Here is a 21,757-nt window from a genome sequence, read left to right as displayed (position 1 = left end):
TGAGTATCGTGTTCATGATTAGAGAAAAAAAATAAAGATATATAGTTTTATATTTATAAAATATTTGTGATTATTATTGCCTTAGTGTAACTTTCTAATCAAAATGGAAAGGCACTGAGGGCGCCGTTCAAAACAATACCAAACACCCACCCATCTAGAAAATGATATTTGGACGTTGACGAAGTAAATTTCAAAACGAAGCCTAGTAAAGCTGTATTCAGCTTTTTTGTCTCAAAAAGTGTCTTTAAGCTTCAGTAAAAATTATGCGAATAATTAACACTGAAGCGAATATAAAATGTAGATGTGACACGTCAGCTTTGATTAATCAATATATCTTTACTGTGTACTTTGATGTACGTGAAGCTGAAAAACTACATTGTATAGAAACAAACAGTATAACACATGTTTCAAAACAGATAAATGATTAACGTTCTTTCCCCGTTTCTCCCTGTTGTCTAATCATAATTACAAACACTGACATTAGTATACTTAAAATAAAGTTCTTGTTGTTTTATTTAAAGATTAGTACAGATTTCTACAAGCAACATGAGAAATGAAATTGTTGGAAAAGGAATATCGAATTTATTGCATTACTTTTGTTTATTTGTTTCAACACAAAGCTATACAATAGGTTACTCATGCTACGCCTAGCTTTGTGGATCAAACTCCAATTTTAGAGCCGTAAGTTCGTAAACTTCTGACTCACAGTGTGATAGTTTGAATGTCACTACAACTGCTTGATTTATTGCAATTAAGCACAAAGTTACACAATGGGTTATTTGTGCTCTGCCTACCACGAGTATTGAAGCCCAGTTTCTAGCAGTGTGAGTCCGCTGCATGCCGCTGTGCCATTACAGAGGGAGTGCTCAATACGACAGATAACAGCTCGCGTGGTAGATGAAAAAACAAACAAAGAGGCCGTTTGCTAATTACCACAAAATCCACATTTGTTTAACTTTCGATGAATTATTATTTGTTTGTTTGTAATGAAGCACAAAGTTACATAATTGCTTATCTTTGTCCTGCCAACCACAGGTATCGAAACTCGGTTTCTAGCGTTTTACTTCCGTAGACATATCGCTGTGCCACTGGAAGGATGGATTAACTATTATCATTAGATTTTTTTGTTTTGAGAACAATCGATAAATCAGTGTAGAATTTTTCTTGATATTTGATTTTTTTACTGTCAGCATGAAACATTTAAGCACACAAAATTTCTGAGTACAATTATTTAACAGTTTAACAGTCTTAAGAAATTTATTTAACCTAATTTTTATGCTTCATCAGGGGTTTTCAGTTTTTATGATCTGACAAAAAACATTTCCTGCTCTATAGAAAAATGTTACTAATAGTATTAAGCTATTCTTGCTTACGACTATTTGTAGAAATGACTCAATCAGGCTTACAGTAACTTTCACCTCGTTCTTCCTTGCCCCCCGCTAGTACAGCGGTAAGTCTCCGGATTTACAACGCTAAAATCAGCGGTTCGATTCCCTTGGTGGGCTCAGCAGATAGCCCGATGTGGCTTTGCTGTAAGAAAACACACAGAAACACACTCGTTCTTCCTTAGCTTTGATTGTTTCATAAAATAAGAAATTTGATGAATTGGGCTAAGTTATTCACTACGAAAGAGTGCATTTAAATAAAATCAATGTAACTGTAGTTGTTTTAGGTTTATTATCAAAACGGAGTAGTGTTGTGAGCCGGGTAGGGAATTATGTATATCAAATGTTTGTGTTTTCTTCATACAGCAAAGCCCCATCGGGTTATTACCCGTCTACTACAACGTTTATTATCAGCGTTACCTGTCCAGTGCACCTTTTATTATCAGCGCTACCTGTCCAGTGCACCTTTTATTATCAGTGTCACCCATCTAGTACACCTTTTGTTATTAGCGTTACCCGTCTACTACACCGTTTATTATCAGCGTTACCCGTCTACTACACCTTTTATTATCAACGTTACCCGCCTAGTGCACCTTTTATTATCAGCGTTACACGTCTAGTACACCGTTTTTATATATTATATACAATTTTCAGCGTTAGCCATCTACTACACCGTTTATTATCAACGTTACCCGTCTAGTGCACCTTTTATTATCAGCGTTCCACGTCTAGTACACCGTTTTTATATATTATATACAATTTTCAGCGTTAGCCATCTACTACACCGTTTATTATCAACGTTACCCGTCTAGTGCACCTTTTATTATCAGCGTTCCACGTCTAGTACACCGTTTTTATATATTATATACAATTTTCAGCGTCAGCCATCTACTACACCGTTTATTATCAGAGTTACCCGTCTAGTTCACCTTTTATTATTAGTATTGTCAGAGTATCATTCAATTGTCTGTGTTTGAGACTGAATATTTATTCACAATCCAGCAGATGTACAACGTTAAGTTCTTCACGCTGAGTGACAAGAAATAGAAGACTATACTACATTAGTTTCTTCAAGAAGGTTCAGACTAATTATGTCAAAGAAGGAAGTGAACTTGCTAGAGAATCATGCCACATAATGCCAGAGTAATATATACTTTATTTATATGAGCTAGAATGATATAGTTTTTTCGGAATAGATATATAAATATTTCCTCTTTTATTTTATGTGCTGTATGTTTTTACTGGTAAATAAGAGGAACGAGTCAGATCCTGTCCGACCTGCTGTTAGTGTGATCTTGAGCATCATGCTTACGTATGTAAATATTACTTTCCAGATCCACATATATTTTGGAGGAATGCCTATTAGATAGTTACACTCTCGGTTAAGTGCAGATTAAAAGGAATAATTAATGTATAATGCTATGGCATAATCTAAATGTCACGAGCAGCTACTTTTACCTTGCTTGTGATAACAGTTGAATATGGGTTTGTTCTGTTTTTATTTTGTTTTGGAATTTCGCACAAAGCTACTCGAGGGCTATCTGTGCTAGCCGTCCCTAATTTAGCAGTGTAAGACTAGAGGGAAGGCAGCTAGTCATCACCACCCACCGCCAACTCTTGGGCTACTCTTTTACCAACGAATAGTGGGATTGACTGTCACATTATACACCCCCACGGCTGGGAGGGCGAGCATGCTTAGCGCAACGCGGGCGCGAACCCGCGACCCTCGGATTACGAGTCGCACGCCTTACGCGCTTGGCCATGCCAGGCCCGTTTAAATATGGGAACGTGGTTGTTGTGTTTTGGGAATGCTCGGGTTCCTGAGGCGAATTTCGCGTTCTGCTTTATCCGCTCCTAATTCAGTAGACTAGAGGGAAAGTTAGTCATCACCATCCACCGCCAACTCTTGGGCTATTCTTTTACCAACGAATAGTGGAATTGACCGTACATTATAACGCTCCCACGGTTGAAAGGGCGAGCATGTTTGATATGACGGGAATTCGGACCCGCGACCCTCAGATTACGAGTCGAGTGCCTTAACCACCTGGCCATGCCGGGGCATTTGAAATGGAAAAGAGAGCTTTGGATGCTCTGATTGATTGTAAAAACATCGATACTTTACCAGTCACTTTGTTGTTGATCAAAAATCTTTGTATGCAACTAATGTAAACAGATTATCGTAAAAGACAAGTATTTTAAACACTCATTTAAATTTATCGTATTCCAGATAAGCTGAATTTTGACACTTTAAAGTTACATGACTTTTCAATTTAGAATCTAATGTCATTGTTGTTTTATTTTAACAACATTATCTCATTATTCCTTACACTCTAAGAGATGTTCAAAACATGTCTACAAAATACAAATTATCAGCAAATGCTTAACATCTATCACAGTGTCTGCGTTAGTGTTGTAGATATTTTGTTTTCAAGACAGAAGAGCTCGACAACTTAATTGCTGTGGCTCGGCATGGCCAGGTGGTTTAGGCGCTCGATTCGCAATCTCCGGGTCGTGAGTTCGAATCTCCATCCCTCGAAACATGCTCGTTCTTTCAGCTGTGAAGGCGTTATTACGTTATGGCCAATCCAACTATTTGTTGGTAAAAGAGTAGCCTAAGAGATGTCGGTGGATGGTAATGACTAACTTTCCCTCTAGTCTGCTGAATTAAGGACGGATAAAGTAGATAGCTCTCGTGTACTTCTGCGCAAAAATAAAAACAACCCAATTTTGATTTCTGCTTGGCACAGCTAATGAGATTGAGGCTTTTTATAAGATTCTGGCTCAGCTTGCTGTGATAGTAATGTATTGAGTTACTAGTAGTTGTGTTCATCGTATACTGTTGTCATGTCTGGAGTTTTGTTTTTATCGAGTATTTTTACACGTGGAGGTATTAAACATTTTCACAAATTCTGTTTACTTTTGTTTAATGTTATGTGGAGAAATAATCTAATAGCCAACTTATTGACCAGAAATTCATATAATATTTGTGTTGTAATGCAACGATATTATTATTTTACTAAAAGTTCATGACACGGCTATTCTACTCACATTTATGTGACAAATGAATAGAGCCAAGCAGTTTGTGGCATCCTGTTAATATCCTTAATATCCAACTTATCATTTATGAAACATCAAGCAGCTTGCAGCTCTCTAACTCCTGTTGGTACTTGTGGTGCCATTCAACATGGTACCATGTGTTTGATATCAAAGTTACTAACTATTAATATTTACCCATTCTACTGATTTACTAATTGTTAGTGGTAGTGGAAAGTAAATGCCAGATGCAGTGTAAAAGGTTTCTGAAGAAATGAATTTATAATTTATGGTAGCTATAAAAGTTATTCAACTAAAATATACACATTTTATGGTAGAGAAAAATATTCTTATTCTTCACATGAATATTCCATACACTTTGCTTGTCAGACTAGCTACGGTATTTCATAGGAACTTCTTTTGTAATATGTCTGATACTTTGTGTACGGTAGGCTTGCACGTTTCATAAAAGCTTGCTATATTTCGTTTGTTTGTTTGGAATTTCGCACAAAGCTACTCGAGGGCTATCTGTGCTAGCCGTCCCTAATTTTGCAGTGTAAGACTAGCGGGAAGGCAGCTAGTCATCACCACCCACCGCCAACTCTTGGGCTACTCTTTTACCAACGAAAAGTGGGATTGACCGTCACGTTATAACGCCCCCACGGCTGGGAGGGCGAGCATGTCTGGTGCGGCGCGGGCGTGAACCCGCGACCCTCGGATTATGAGTCACGCGCCTTACGCGCTTGGCCATGCCGGGCCCTCGAAAATAAGTACTATTATTAACAAGATTCTAAACAGACTTGTTTTTGGAATTTTTTAAAAGTGTTATTGACTGTTTTTTTGTTTGATTGGTCTGTTGTTACTTTGTTATATAAAAATGTGCTTGAGTATTGTTAATTATGTGATTATTTGGTTTCATTAATAAAGCTTCTCTGACTTTTATTCTATTAATGTCAGGCTCATGTTTTAGTACTGTGACGTTCTGCTTAGAAAAACTGTGCTTTTAGTCATATGCTCATTATAACGACCCTATAGGTGAAAGAGTGAACATGTTTGCTGAGACGAGGATTCAAACCCACGACACGCAGATTGCGAGTCGAGCGCCCTACCCACCTGACCATACCGGACTTGTTTGAGTGCTTGGCTTTGGCTATGAAGAAATGACTTTTACTTCAAAACGAAAAATTGTTCTTTCATTCTAAACTAGTTCCAGTTCAGCAAAGTTTTCATCATAGTCTACGAAAGAATAGAGGCCATATTTAATCGGACGTACTTGGAAAAAATATGCAGGACTATTTTATCCTAAAATCTGTAACAGTTCCGTTTTACCAGAATTAAAATAAAAAGATAGCATTTAATAATTGAAATGAGAACTCCCCTTTGCTCTTTATTCAAATGTTATTAATTAATACCAGCAACAAGAATAATCATAACAGTTATGTATACATATAATTTTATTTTGCATTTTTTCAACAATATTTTTAGCAACATGGAAAATGTTGCTGTGAGATGTAATTTATGGTTATCATATTTTGCTTATCAGTGGTTCAGCGTTAAGCCTAGTCTTATAATGATGAACAGCAGATTTCGATACTCGTGTGCCCGGCATGGCCAGGTGGGTTAAGGCATTCGACTCGTAATCTAAGGGTCGCAGGTTCGGATCCCCGTTACACCAAACATGCTCGCCCTTTCAACAGTGGTGATGTTGTAATGTGACGATCAATCCCACTATTCGTTGGTAAAAAAATAGCTCAAGAGTTGACGGTGAGTGGTGATGACTAGCTCCCTTCCTTCTAGTCTTACACTGCTAAATTAGGGACGGCTAGCGCAGATAGCCCTCGAGTAGCTTTGCGCGAAATTGAAAAAACAAACAAAGAGACATAAAAATATTCTTTCCGTGTGTGAGATTATATGTATGTATGACATTATAAAATTATCATAATTTATAATTTTGAAAATTTAGGCAATGATTACAGCATAAACTAGTATTTGTATGAATGATTTATAGTAGCTGACGTAACCGCCCCTAAACGAAAAAGAAATACCATAACCTTATACAGGTATATTTAAAAACGGCTGGTATGGAAATAGTTCCTTTTTTGTGTGTGTGAGGCTAACAATGACCGAAGATGGTCGAAACATTGTTCGCTCCTCTACCAGTGCTTTCTCTACCCATACTAGCCATTTTTAAATACCTAAATTTCACTATAAGTGGGTTTTCTCGTCATCACGAAATACCCCAACCCGTCAGAGAGTTCGAAGGGGGGCTGACACAAAAGAAGCATGTTCTTCCGCCGGAGGACTTTAGGAAATATGCTAATTTTGGTTGGAATCGGTTAAAAATTGACGTGAAAGGGGAAATACAAACAGAAAGCATTCCGCGTGTGTGTGATATGAAGTCAGTGCCGTCCACAGAAATGTTTGGGCTCTTGAGAAGTGTTTTGTTTGGTTCACCCCTCTTGGCTGTTTTGTTTTTTAAATGTGAACATTAGATAACTTAGCGTAGGCCAACAGCTTCCCTTTTCCTCTTCACATATGCTGTGGGCAGAAATGCACGGAGTGCTCAGATTTTAACGCCAACCCCTCTATGTGAGATCTCGGGGTGCCCCAACTGTGCTTTCAAGGTTTTGTAGAAACCAACAAAATAAGAGAAGAATACATAGGATGGCATTGGGTGTGAGAATCGGAACACTGTCCCCCACCTATGCTAAGGACATTAAGATTACCTGCTAAGTTTGGTTGAAATTTATTGAAAACTGCACTTGTGAAAAATAGATGCACAAACGGACAGTACCTCCTTCTCTGGCGAAAGGTGTGAGTGGGGGTCAGATCTGAACACCGATGCTCTAAAAATCTCATTTAGTGTGTTGTTACTACACAATTAAAAAACAACAACATGAACATAAATACAAAAGCGATGTCTTGTCTTTAAATATATACTTTCTTTCTTTATATATGAGTGTGTATATGGATAGATTTGCAAAAGAAAACTGGAAACTACAACATTTCTTTACAAACAAATGGCTTTCAATTAGTAATATTTTTCACCGAACTGCATCGAGTTCAGTAAAGTTTCATCATTGCTCACAAGAGGGCGGTAGCTGCTAGTTTCCTCTCCTTATTCTCTTTAGATTACCTGCTCTCCGTCGAATTAGTGTTGCTGTCATCATTTGAGTACTTGCTGTTAACATGTTTTCTCTACAAACGAAATGATTTCGCATTCCTTTGTTTGCTACAAAAGCATATAACAATATTTTAAGAGCTGATAAACGTTGTATAGCTTTGCACATTTCGTAAGAAAGATGGACAAATACAACAGGTTTTTTCCTACTGCTAAGTTGTGTTAGTAACGATGGTGTACTGACATATGTTCGTGAGTGTTTTCTTATAGCAAAGCCACATCAGGAATCGAACTCCTGATTTTAGTGTTGTAAATCCGTAGACTTATCGCTGTACTAGCGGGGGGAAGATATGTGTATTGAGTCAACAGACTTTTACAGAAAGTACGAAAAGTAACACATGAAGGTTCTTAGCCTAGATATTCTTGTGATCTTTTTACTTCGCGTTTTCTATTTCAGTCCACCAAAACTGTCCATTGCTGGTCAGTACAAGGCAGTGATTCTCCAGTATGATAGAGAATGTTCTGAAAACTTCTCCATCTTGGACCAAGTGATGTCCCGTGCCATGAATCAATCTGAACTGAAATGGTGTGTCAGAGTGACTAATGTTAAGTTAGAAAGTGTCCAACCACTACCACAGTGTCGCAGTGGATATCTTTATCCTTTTGTCAAGGCCTTGAAGGAAAAGAATATTCAAGCTGTGGTAGGAGCTGTAGCTGACCATGTCTGTGAGGCTGCAGCCTCGCTGGCCAGTGTCCATGGGAAGTTGTATGTTTCATGGAGTTGTGTAGCTTCTTCGTTGTCTGACAAGGCACTTTATCCAACCTTTGCCCGCACTGTACCCTCAGCTGCTGCAACTGCTCGAGCTGTGGCGACATTAGTTGCAGAATTGCGCTGGAAGTATTCTGTGTTGCTAGTGCCTAATGATCAGACTTGGCGCCGGCTAGCCGAACAACTGGACTCCGCCATTAGAAATCAAGGATTTGTCGTCCGTGATTTTATCCTCTTAGATATTAGATCGTCAGTAGAAGAGATCAAGAATTTGATGTCGACCATAAGAGCACCTGTTAAAGGTACAGAAACGAAACGTATCTTTACACTAGGATTTGAAATGGTTAAATACTGGTCCTCTTGAGTAACTTAATAAGTTGTAGTTGAATTAAATATATATATATATTAAATATATCAAGTTTACTTAATCAGTTGTAGTTTAATTTTCTACATATACTAAATATAGTGGATTAATTTTAACCAAAATCAAATATAACAAAATATACGATTTCAAAATAGAAATGAACTAAAGTTTTAAAATTAATTAAAGTAGTGAAAAAATGTATTTAGCATATCAATGATACACAAACAAACAAAAATAACACTTTAAAGGCTTTGTTTGTTTGTTTGTTTGTTTTTGAATTTCGCACAAAGCTACTCGAGGGCTATCTGTGCTAGCCGTCCCTAATTTAGCAGTGTAAGACTAGAGGGAAGGTAGCTAGTCATCACCACCCACCGCCAACTCTTGGGCTACTCTTTTACCAACGAATAGTGGGATTGACCGTCACATCATAACGCCCCCACGGCTGAAATGGCGAGCATGTTTGGCGCGACGGGGATGCGAACCCGCGACCCTCAGATTATGAGTCGCACGCCTTAACGCGCTTGGCCATGCCGGGCCCTTTAAAGGCAATTCTAAATAAAAGAAGGCAGAGAATTCTGTTAGATTTAAAAATATATTGTCTAGTGTAGCTGGCCTAGACTAATTATGAATTGAATTTCTCTACGATAAGTTGTGTCGCGGGCTCGAATCCCTGTTGCACCAAACATGCTGGACCTTTCAGCCGTAGGGGCGTTATAATGTGACGGTAAATCCCACTATTCGTTGGTAAAAGAGTAGCCCAAGAGTTGGCGGTGGGTGGTGATGACTAGCTGCCTTTTCTCTAGTCTTACACTGCTAAATGGGGAACGGCTAGCGCAGATAGCTATCCCTCTAATTTAGCAGTGAGTAGCGTTGCGCTACTCTTTACCAACGAAAAGTGGGATTGACCGTCACATTATACGCCCCCACGGCTGGGAAATTAGCGCGACGCGGGCGCGAAAAAAACAAACATAGATGGACCGAGTCTGGCTTAGTGGTTAGCGTCCTTGGACTGTAAATCCATGGGTTCAGGTTTTGCGGTCCATTGGTACAGAAATCCATTCGCAATTTAAAATTGTAGCTTCGTATAAGAGTGAAAGTCAAATCCCAGTATTTGGTAAAACAGGAGTAGCTCAACTGTTGGCGGTAGATGGTGTTAGTTAGCTGCCTTCCATCTAATCTGTCAGTTCAAAATTAGGGACGATTTCGAGCAAACTGCTTTTTGTGTAGCTTTGCACGGATATTCCGGGCCTAACCGTTAGTGCTCGGTACTTTTACAGTACTACAAGTGTTTAGTAGATACACACTTTATTTATTAGTTTTTCATTATTCATAACTGAACGTTACTGTCTGTAGAATTTGATAATATTTATTTTCCTAATTTCTCCGAAATAAGTTTCGTTGTAAACTATTCACAGCATGTTGCTACCAGACCTGCTGACACTTAACTGTAATAGTTAGATACAACAGTATTGAATGAACTACTTTAAACTTGACTTTTAGAATGGAGATGTTTCGGTACGTTTCGAAAAGTCAGAATCAACAAAAGTCTTGTTTTTTGTTTGTTTGGGAATTTCGCACAAAGCTACTCGAGGGCTATCTGTGCTAGCCGTCCCTAATTTAGCAGTGTAAGACTAGAGGGAAGGCAGCTAGTCATCACCACCCACCGCCAACTCTTGGGCTACTCTTTACCAACGAATAGTGGGATTGACCGTCACCTTATACACCCCCACGGCTGGGAGGGCGAGCATGTTTAGCGCGACGCGGGCGCTAACCCGCGTCCCTCGGATTACGAGTCGCACGCCTTACGCGCTAGGCCATGCCGGGCCTCAACAAAAGTCTTTGTTGTGTGTTCGCTTATTGGTTGAACGTGTCACATATTATTTTGAATATGAAGAAAAGGCGAAGAGAGTGAAACTCGTTTGAAATTTACCAAAGTCAGTAAAATTGATTAGATATAATATTAGAACGGATGTTATAATACATTGTCACTGTGTAGTGTGTGTATGTTTTCTGATAGCAAAGCCACATCGGACTATCTGCTGTGTCCACCGAAGAAATTCGAACCCCTGATTTTAGCGTTGTAAATCTATAAGTTTATTGCCCCCCTAGAGTATTTGTATTTGTTTTTGTTTATAACTAAGAAACAAGCTACGCAAAATGCTATCTGTGCTTTGTCCACCAACACTGTTTCTGGTGTTGTGAGTCTTCAGACATACTACTCTGGGGGCACTCACTGAGAGACCAGTACAATATGACAATATATATATGTGCATATATAATATAATGTTATAAGTTAAAAACAAAATATAGTGTTAAAACTATAAAAATGAGAACATGTATATTTATATGAATCGTGAGATTAAAAAGTTAAGGGAATTGTTGTTTTTTTTAAAAGAACATTTTTCAAACTTTGGAACAGGTTTGTAACTTTTAAATGTTTTATCAGGCTGAAAGTTCATTATATAAAACTACTGAAGCAATTCTTTTTGATGTCAAATAGTTTTGTTGTTTCCACTTCTTTGGAAAACAGTGTGAAAGTGCCCTCGAAAGAAACATTAGTAATATTATCGTTATGGCCGAAACGCTCTTTCAGACTCACTATCATTGATAGCTCTTCTGTAGGATTTGTTTTAATATCCGTGGAAAGTTAATGTGACAGACCTCGAATTTTAATGTCCGTAATCTAACTAGGCTATTATCCATAATCCCTTCGCTATTTTCTTTTGTAAGCAGAGAAATGTGCACAAACAAGATGATGAATGGTACTAAGGGTTGCCATATTTAATCAGTGACATGACTTGGCATGTCACGTGACACCGATCGCCTATGTTGCGCGGGTTAAATTAATTTTTTTTTCCGCGCTGTGGTAGATAATAGAGACACATTCATAAAGTAATGGATTATGTTGCTTACAACATAGCTACGAAAACAAAAGTAATTGTTAACAGTTGAATTTAATGGTTATTGTTGACAGTGGTCGGAGTAGCTTATGATTTTATAGATGAGGAAAAGATAAAAATTACTTGTTAATAGTCGGTAAAATATTGTTTACAGTGACTGGAAAACTCGAAGCACTTTTTAAAAGCTTATAGATTTCAAATACTGGTAATAATCATTCAGTTGGAGGGGTTTGGAAACCAACGGTTTTTGTTTATTCTAAAATCACTGTAATAGAGATTACATTATATTGGTACCGTTAAACAAACCACCCATTCAAAGATACTGTTGTTGTGAACGTGTTTTGTTAGACACTATGAATTTATCTCTCTTTGGTTAACTCGTACTCAGGGTTTCTGATGAGGAATGGAATCTTCCCAAATTAGTATAACCCAATTACACGTGTTGATCAGAGTGTAAATTGGGCTGGACTACTCTTGAACTTAGAGTTCGAGATTAAACAATTTTCGGAATACTAAGTTTATTCATTAAACCAATTATTGTTAATAGTTTCATTAAATTAACGTGAATTAGTGCAAATGTGTTCATTTTTAGTTGCTGCGTCAAAAGGATCTGATTTTAAGCTATAAATCTATAATATCATTCAGATTACAAGGAATGTTAATAGTTTTTTTTATTAAAACCAACAAAATATCTTAGCAAACGAAAGAGGACAAAACATAGTTTGGAAACTCTATAAAAAAGTTTTGCTAAAGATATCTAAGAAATAGAAAATTCTCCACTGTGAATCATTCTTAAATAGTTAACGTCCCCCAGTAACACAGTGGTATGTCTGCTGATACCAGTTTTTTTAAAGGCGGTAATTTTTGGTGTTTTTATTATTGTTTGTCTGTATTTTTCTTATAACAAAGCCATACGTGGCTATCTGCTGTGTCCATCGAGGGGAATCGAACCCCTGATTTTAGGGTTGTAATTTTGGAAACTTACTACTGTTCCAGCGGGAGACGTTTTCATTATTGCATTTGTGTATTTCTTAAAACTCTATGGTACTCTCAGTTGTAAGCAAGCAATACTATTACCATCAATAATCATGAAAATTGTTAACCATCATATCCTGACTTTGTAAAAGCCTGGGTAGAAATCAAGTCGGGCAAACGTTTATTAGCCTATGGAGTTAAAGTTGAACCTCCCCACTTTCTAGGCTACGAGATTGCAAACAACATTTACGATGTATCCAGCACTGTTTTGTTATTCTTTTTTAGAGATGGTACAGTGAGCTTTATAACCACCTTTCTCTATGTTTATCACCACCCTGAAAGTGTCTTCCACGTGGGATTTCCTTTTCCAACCGTTTTGTCTCATTTTTCACATATTTCGGCTTTTGTAAGTTTATTATTTTCAGTTGTATGAGGCCCAGCATGGCCATATGATCAAGGCGCTCAACTCGAAATTTAAAGGTCGAGGGTACGAATCCCAGTAATACCAAATATGCTTGCCCTTTCAACCGTGGGGCGTAATAATGTGACGATCAATCCTATTATTCGTTGGTAAAAGAGTAGCCCAAGCTTACACTGCTAAACTGGGGATTGCTAGTGCAGATAGCCCTCGTCTGGCTTTGCACGAAATTCAAAAACAAACAAACCAGTTATATTACGTTTGTTCTTAATTGCTTGTGATATGCTAATGTTAGGTTCTTGGCGTTTTCAGAAAACGAGTTTTCCACAAACCATAAAAAAAACAACAAAAAACAAAACATGAATTTGGTTTATGTTCACTTGGCTGTTTCCATACGACACAGTATGTTTTGCTAAGACTGACACATAAGCAGTGAACTTAAGTAGCCCAACTCTCGGGCTACTCTTTCACAAACGAATAGTGGAATTGACCGTCACAGTATAACGTACCCACGGCTGAAAGGGCGAGTTTGTTTGGTGCGACGGGAATTCGAATCCGCGACCCTCAGATTACGAGTCGAACGCCTTAACCCACGTGGCCATGCCGGGCCCAATATTAATAAGCTAGTTGGATCAAACTTAGCACCCTGCTGACTTAAGGACGACTAGCGCAGATGCCCCTCATGTAGCTTTGCACGTAATAAAAAAGACAAAAACGCACAAAAAGATCGCATGAAACGACTTTTATAATATAATGAAAGAATTCTCAACAAAAAAGTGAATTGTAGAAATTGGTTTCTAATAACTGTTCCGTTCTTCGTTGATAGTTAGAAAGTTTTGATTTGTTCGAAATTAAGCACAAACTTACACAACGAGCCATCTATGTTCTGGCCACCACTGGTATTGAAACCCGGTTTCTATTGTTTTAAGCCCACGGATATATTGCTGTTTCATTGGAGGGCATTAAAGAAAGCACAAAGAACTAAAAACTGAGAAATTCTAATATAATTATTCTGAAATTTCATATTTTTAGTGTTTTTATGTTTATTTATATAATTTAAGGAAAACAGAGATGTTAAACAAACTATTCCTTAACTGTTATACAAATAAAAGAATAGTATTCGTTTTAATTTGTTCAGTAATGAATAATTAGTAATAGTGTTTAGTGAAACAGAAACTTGTTGTCTTTTTATTTTCTTTCTTCGTAGAACAAAACAAATATCAAGTATACTTATTACCTATTGCTGGTAATAGAGCTTCGCCTGACGTGATTCCTGCGTGGCTTATTGATAGATCAAATGCTAAAATTAATTGATAAATGCCATTTCATCTGGGATGATTCCTGGCTGGCTTATTGATAAATCAAATAATAAAAATAATTTATAAATAACGTTTCGCCTGATAATATTCCTGCCTGTCTTATTGATAGATCAAGTGCTAAAATTAGCTGGTAAATAGCGTTTCGGCTAGCATGATTCCTGCCTGGCTTATTGATAGACCAAATAGTAAAATTAATTGGTTAATGACGTTTTACCTGGCATGACTACTGACTGGCTTATTGATAGATCAAATGCTAAAAGTAATTAATAATGAAAAAAAAGCATAAATAGTATAATTTCAAAACTAGAAATTAAATGAGAGAGAGAAAGGGGCTAATTTATTATTAATCACAAAGCTACTGTACACTATACTGTGTAAAAGTGTTAGGACAAGAGAATATTTTGTCATTCTTTTTATTTTATGGTGCTAATTCTTCCATACTATTACAGAATGTAAATTACAATGCTATAGTAATGCTTCACTGATCCATGTTGACAATTAAATGAGCCATAGTAAAAATACGTATCATTTTTTAGAATTATCATAACTTGTATCAAAGGAACAGAAGGATTTTGCTTGAATGAACATATTAATCAAATTAGGATCTGAAATAAGTGCTATGATACCCCCATTCAGTGTACTAACTATAAAGAAAGAAGCTACTGGTTTATGCTAGAAGAAATCAAATTCATAGCACTCAACAAATAAGCCTTGATAAAAACAATATTTAACATTGTATATTATGTTTTATTGTCATGTCACGGCTCAAAAAGCGAAGAGAACTGTCAGTAGAGCAAAGAGTTCGCATAAAAGCTTCACGTTATGTTGGTTGGACTCTCCGATAAACTGCTGCAGATTTGAAATACTCCCCAAACACTGTCAAGTACACCTTAGATTATAAGACCGTACAATAAATTTGAAAATAGGAAAGGAAGAAGCAGAACACCTAAACTCAATGACACTGATGTTCAGTATCTTTGTTTATGCAGCCTTCGGGACAGAAGGAAGACTGCCATTGACTACAAGCATGAGATAAGCAACCATGTACTAAATCAGGGGTTTCCAACCTTTTGGCACTCGCGACCCCTTACCTAAAAGTTTGAAACCCATGTGACCCCCTACTTAGGGCTTACTATCAGCAGCTTAATTTTTCTTTTATTTTCTCTGAAGGAGAGGGAAAGAAATATCTAAAAAATATTTTAAAATTCTGTAATTATTTATTAGCAAATTAAATCACATTGGTCCAACCTGAATTCACAAAAAGAAATATATTTCTTAAAATAATATTAACATAGGTTTAAACAGCTATCCAACCCAGCTAGTGAGATGCCTGATGTTGCATTTAAGCAGCAAGCTTTGAAATTCGTGGCCGAGCGTTTGTTAGAGCCAGTCTCATGTCATCTCCAACATCCAATCTATTCTTATCCTTTGTTTTTTATATTGACAAGAGTAGAGAATCCTGCCTCACACAAGTAAGTAGAAGCAAATGGAACAAGGACACGTAAAGCTATCATGCTGACTTTGGAGTATGACTGATACATAGCGCACCAGAACTGAGTCACGGATTTCACCTTGAAGAGATCATGAGCTGAAGAGTTGTTCCTTAGATCCAGAAATTCATCTTGGATATCATCTGGGATGCTGGATACATCAAGTTCAGTACAAAATGGGTTCCTTACCAGGGCCTCCTGTTCCTGTGATAGCTCAGGGAAGTAACGCTCGACTTCCTTTTCTAGAGACTGAAGATGTTCGGTAATCTCATCCTTGAAGAATTGATCCAGTTGGATTTGAGACTCATCCGTCACTCCACAAAGTTTTTCAAACATAGCGATGTTTCCAAGATTGGTTTTCCGATGCCAGTTCTGCAGTTTGGAAACAAAGGCCCGAAGACTATCTTGAAAAAGGAGAACATGTGTTTCCCTTCCTTGAAGCTTCAAATTGAGCTTGTTCAGCTGGTCAAAAATGTCGGCTAGGTACGCAACCCTTTTATTCCATGCTTCATCTTCGAAGTGAGTACAAGATCTTTCCTTTCTTGAGTCTCCAGAAATAGCTTTATTTCATCTTTCATTTCAAAGACACGATTAATAAAGTTTACTTTCGATAACCAACGTACTGCTGTGTAGAAGAGAAGGACTTCGTGGTCAGCATTCATGTCTTTGCATAGTTCTTTGAATAGGCGAGTGTTGAGTGCTTGAGTCTTCACATAATTTACAATTTTGATTACAGATTCAAGCACTTCCTGCAGAGAGGCAGGGAGAGTCTTACTGGCGAGAGCATATCGGTGAATCATGCAGTGGATGCCCTTTGCTTGAGGTGCTAGCTTCTTCAATCTCGACTGGAATCCTGATTTCGATCCCAGCATAGCCGGCGCCCCATCCGTACAAACCCCACACACGTTTTCCCATTGAAGATCGTCGTCTTGAAAAAAGTTGAAACTTTTTCCATGACATCATCAGCTTTTTGCTGTGGTTTCAAGTGCACTGTAGAATAAGAATTCGTCTTTGATGTCACCAGAATTAATGTATCTCACGAAGACAAGCAACTGAGAACATTAACTTACATCTGTTGACTCGTCGAGCTGAAAGGAGAACAAAGGGGAACCCTTGATTTCAGTCAAAACCTGTTCCTTCACATCCATAGACATTTTAGAAATGCGCCTCTGTATAGTACTATTTGACAGGGATACTTGCTGCATCTTCTTTGCACTGGCTTCTCTAAGAATAAGATTTACTGCTTTCATCATGCAGGGTTTAAGAAGTGTTTCTCCAATCGTGTGAGGCTTTTTTTGTTTAGCAATTTCGAATGCAATCTCATATGAAGCTTCCACTGCGGCTGCACTCTGCTGCTGAAACGACCCACTTCTATCAGTTCTTTGGCTCTTAAGACACCGTTCATGCCGTTTGAAGAAATCCAAACCCTTCTTTGCGTGTTCTGGATGTTTCGTCTAGAGATGACGCTTGAGTTTTGATGGTTTCATTGACTCTGCACTCAGGACAGCATGGCACAAAACACACTGTGGTTTCTCGATGCCGTCGTTGGTGAGCACAGTGGTGAAGCCAATGTTGAGGTAACATTCTGAGTATCTGCGCCGTTTAGCCATGGACACAACTCATCTCTACTGCTTACTTATCTCCTTGTTAAAATAAAATAAAAATGTTGAATAATGAACGCTTTGGCAACTGTAGATCTTACACTGACTACTTGTGGGGGGTGCAGGTAGAGTAATGATGGGGTAAGTATTGGGAGGGAAGGGAGCGTGGCCAGTCGCGCGATTCGTCATCCACCAATCAGCAACGGACATGTGACTCACGTGTCGACGGCGAGCACACACACACTTAATCACAGCTAAACAGACACACAAGCATACGTACATGCGCGTGCACTCACATACTCGCTACTCACTAGTACACACATACATACAGTTGCAGATACATACACATTCACACAGGCACATTCACTCAGAGGCACGCATACATACACCCATAATATCACCTAATGACATTGAACTAACGTAGCACACGTTTTGCTTTGCATCGAAACAAAAAAAATGTAAGAGCATGAAAATGTAATTGATGAAATAAAATTAATGTTATCCCAAGCTACTTCTAACAAGGCTACGCGACTCCCCTGCCAAGGGTCGCGACCCACCGGTTGGGAACCCCTGTACTAAATGATAGAAAAGTGTCTAGATCTACAGTATCAAAAAGATTAAACGATAATGGACTTTTGGTTGTGTAATAGTTAAAGCCGATCTCTAAGTTTGAAATATTTGGTTCAAAGTGTAGATTGTATATTCGACAGAAAGTGGAAGATACTTACCTCAATGCATATCATCTGCCATGAAGCATAAGGGAGGCAGTGTGATGGTCTAGGGGTATTTTTTTTTTTACTGAGACGACAGGAGATATTAGTAAAATAGGTGAAATAATAGACCAGTACAAGTACTATCAGATACACAGTATATCCAGTGGTTTGCGCATTATTGCTGAAAGAGTTTACTGCCAAGGAGATAATGACCCTAAACTGTCCACCAACCGATGAAAGAAACTGATGCACTCATTTAAATGGCACAATGACCCCTACAGAGCCCCGATCTCAACTCAGTCGAGAATAACTGGTATTTGACGAATAAAAAACTTGACAAATCAAAGGTTACTTAAAAAAACTTTATAGGAGTATATTAGAGGTATTTGGAGTAAAATCCCAAAAGACACTTTTATTAAATGTTACAACAATAACTTAGACTATCTGCAATTATTAAAAAGTGAGGACGCACAAAATATTATTATTATGCCTCTCGATTCCATGAAGGAACATAGGGCTGCAATCGCTTGCGGATTCATTAACAGACTAGTTTTTTAAGTGAGTAGATTATTAGCCTACCGCACAACTCCCAACCAGGAGGATAAACCTGAGCCGTCCCTTATTTTCCAGTGTAAGACTAGAGGGAAGGCAGCTAGTCATCACCACCAAGTCTTGGGCTACTCTTTTACCAAAGAATAGTGGGATTGACCGTCACATTATAACGCCCCCACAGCTGAAAGGGCGAGGATGTTTAGCGCGCCCCGGATGCGAACCCGCCACCTTCGGATTACGAGTGGCACGCCTAACGCGCTCAACCATGCCGGGCACACAAAATATTAACTGCTTGCAAAACTTAAGCATTTCCACTGAGTTCCTGTTGTATGATTAATAGAATGTTGATGTTTCACCTGTGATTTACCTTCTGTTGTTCTTTGAAAGTAGCCTGAAATCGAATGTTTGACTTTGTTTTAACACTTTTACACAGCACTGTATATATATCGAGAGAATTAAAATATGAATTTTTAGCGTCAGAATCCTTCAAATTCACCACTGGGAAACATACACAACTATAAAAGAAGAAACAGTAATGCTCTATTAATGTGTAATAAAGGTATGGTAAAAGGAACCTGTTGATATGTTGTGGAAATCTAATCATACATTTAGAAAGTTAGTTTAACAGTTAAAATAGCAATTTTACTTTTGTTAATTTGTAGAACAATCTCAAATCACCTTTCAAATCAGTGTTCAAAGTGGATATATAAAAATATTAGTTGAATAATATTTAAGGTATAATTGAGCACTCTAGATTCGTTGTCTTGTAGTAAAATTAGAGACTAATTAACTTTTTTTAGTGTTGTGTTAACATTTAAATAACAATTTACCATTTCTTGGCTCATACTATTTGACAAAGTATGAATAGCACCTCTGCTTTATTGCTTTTATCACATTGATAAAGTAGTTTATATGCAAAAGTGAAAGGGGCGACAAAACTGTATATACAGTCCATTAAAAGTTAACTTAATATACAGTAAGTTATTTGGAATGTATGACGTCCTTTAAATAAACTATTTGATATGAATACCACAACCCTAAGTTTTAGTGACCTAGTGTAAGGCAAGAGTTCTATATGCTAAGTTTTCATTCTAGCTAGTAATGGGCAAAGTATAACTGTCACAGGTAATAACATTTTATAGATTACTCTAAATGTGTTTCCGTATGAACTTAAATCCTTAACTGATATATTCTTTTTAATGTCTACATTTATATATATTACGTTCAGTTTTAAAATATTTTTATTTATCTTAAAAATAAATCATTTACTGGATTGAGAATTTCAGTGTTTCGAATTTAAATATTCATTATTTTAGAAGTTTTCGTGACTTGTTATTCTGCAAACGTTTTCAAACATAAAGAGAAGTTATCACTAGCACATAGGTATTCCGGTTCAAGTTCAAAATTACAAACCTACAGTTCTGGAACCGGCTAAAATAATTCTTGTGAAAGATCCAGTTAGAGGAAATTAACACCTGTGAACACGTCATAAACGTAAGCTATCAACTTTACTAGCACTTAAAAGCAAAAACACGGTGACACAACTACAAAAAGACACAGAAATGTAAAAAAAAACAGCCACAATAGAAAATAATATATAAACTTCAATCTAATACTGTGTCACTTTTGGCGAAAGGTCCAAACTTTACTTTAAGTAGAAAACTTACAAAACACCCGCATATAAATTTTAACGTCATTATAAAAGCTATATATATATAGTGTCTGCTGAAAATAACATCATGAAAGTAAAGAAACACAAACACGTTAAAAAAGTCAAAACAAAAACATAGAAAACACAAGTGAAATATCCGATGATACCACAGACAACGTTTGTCTATCCTGTGATACAACAGACAACGTTTGTCTATCCTATGATACCACAGACAACGTTTGTCTATCCGATGATACCACAGACAACGTTTGTCTATCCTATGATACTACAGACAACGTTTGTCTATCCGATGATACCACAGACAACGTTTGTCTATACAGACAACGTCTATCCGATACCACAGACAACGTTTGTCTATTCTATGATACTACAGACAACGTATGTCTATCCTATGATACCACAGACAACGTTTGTCTATCCGATGATACCACAGACACAGAGACCGAATGAATGACCAACTAATCAAAAAGGAATCAGACAAAGTGAAAGGTTTTGTAGTTTTTAACCAAAAACAGTTATGAAGGTAAAATAGAAGACACCTCAAGACACTTCTGTCTATGCTACATTAAACAAAAATCCAACAAAAACAGTTATGAAGGTAAAATAGAAGACACCTCAAGACACTTCTGTCTATGCTACATTAAACAAAAATCCAACAAAAACAGTTATGAAGGTAAAATAGAAGACACCTCAAGACACTTCTGTCTATGCTACATTAAACAAAATCAACAAAACAGTTATGAAGGTAAAATAGAAGACACCTCAAGACACTTCTGTCTATGCTACATTAAAGAAAAATCCAACAAAAACAGTTATGAAGGTAAAATAGAAGACACCTCAAGACACTTCTGTCTATGCTACATTAAACAAAAATCCAACAAAAACAGTTATGAAGGTAAAATAGAAGACACCTCAAGACACTTCTGTCTATGCTACATTAAACAAAAATCCAACAAAAACAGTTATGAAGGTAAAATAGAAGACACCTCAAGACACTTCTGTCTATGCTACATTAAACAAAAATTCAACAAAAACAGTTATGAAGGTAAAATAGAAGACACCTCAAGACACTTCTGTCTATGCTACATTAAAGAAAAATCCAACAAAAACAGTTGAAGAAGAAGCCAAGAAAAGAGACTTATGTATCTAAGAGAAGAAAGCGTTTTGTCTTAAAAATTACTCACAGAATTAAAACTTTCCCATAGCCTAAAATATATGGAGCCCCTAAAGAACATAACCAAAATTTACCTTTAAGACCCGTAGTATCAGCGAATGACTTTGGAACAGAAGCCATATCCTGGTTAGTAGATCAACCATTTACACTTTGCCTAAAATATGTTCCATCATACTTTGCCAATACTAAAGACCTATTTGTTTGCCACTGACGAAGAAAGGTCCACCTTTCAAAAACCCTCGGGTTATAGGGTTTCTTTTTAAGTCTCTTA

At 37.2% G+C, this 21,757-nt stretch overlaps 1 protein-coding gene across 1 annotated transcript in view; it reads left to right on the top strand.

Moving 5' to 3' along the window:
* The first annotated feature begins 7,612 nt into the window (after nucleotides 1-7,612).
* Nucleotides 7,613-21,757, top strand: part of LOC143250163 (retinal guanylyl cyclase 2-like) — a 74,338-nt gene continuing 60,193 nt past the window's right edge. The window contains exon 1 of the mRNA XM_076500684.1: nucleotides 7,613-8,610. Coding sequence (XP_076356799.1) covers nucleotides 7,938-8,610 — 673 coding nt within the window. The 5' untranslated portion in view covers nucleotides 7,613-7,937. The remainder of the gene's footprint in view (nucleotides 8,611-21,757) is intronic.

This window comes from Tachypleus tridentatus, chromosome 1 (assembly GCF_004210375.1).
Source record: "Tachypleus tridentatus isolate NWPU-2018 chromosome 1, ASM421037v1, whole genome shotgun sequence".
In the NCBI taxonomy this organism is placed as follows: Eukaryota; Metazoa; Arthropoda; class Merostomata; order Xiphosura; family Limulidae; genus Tachypleus; species Tachypleus tridentatus.
This window is presented reverse-complemented; position numbering and strand designations above follow the sequence as displayed.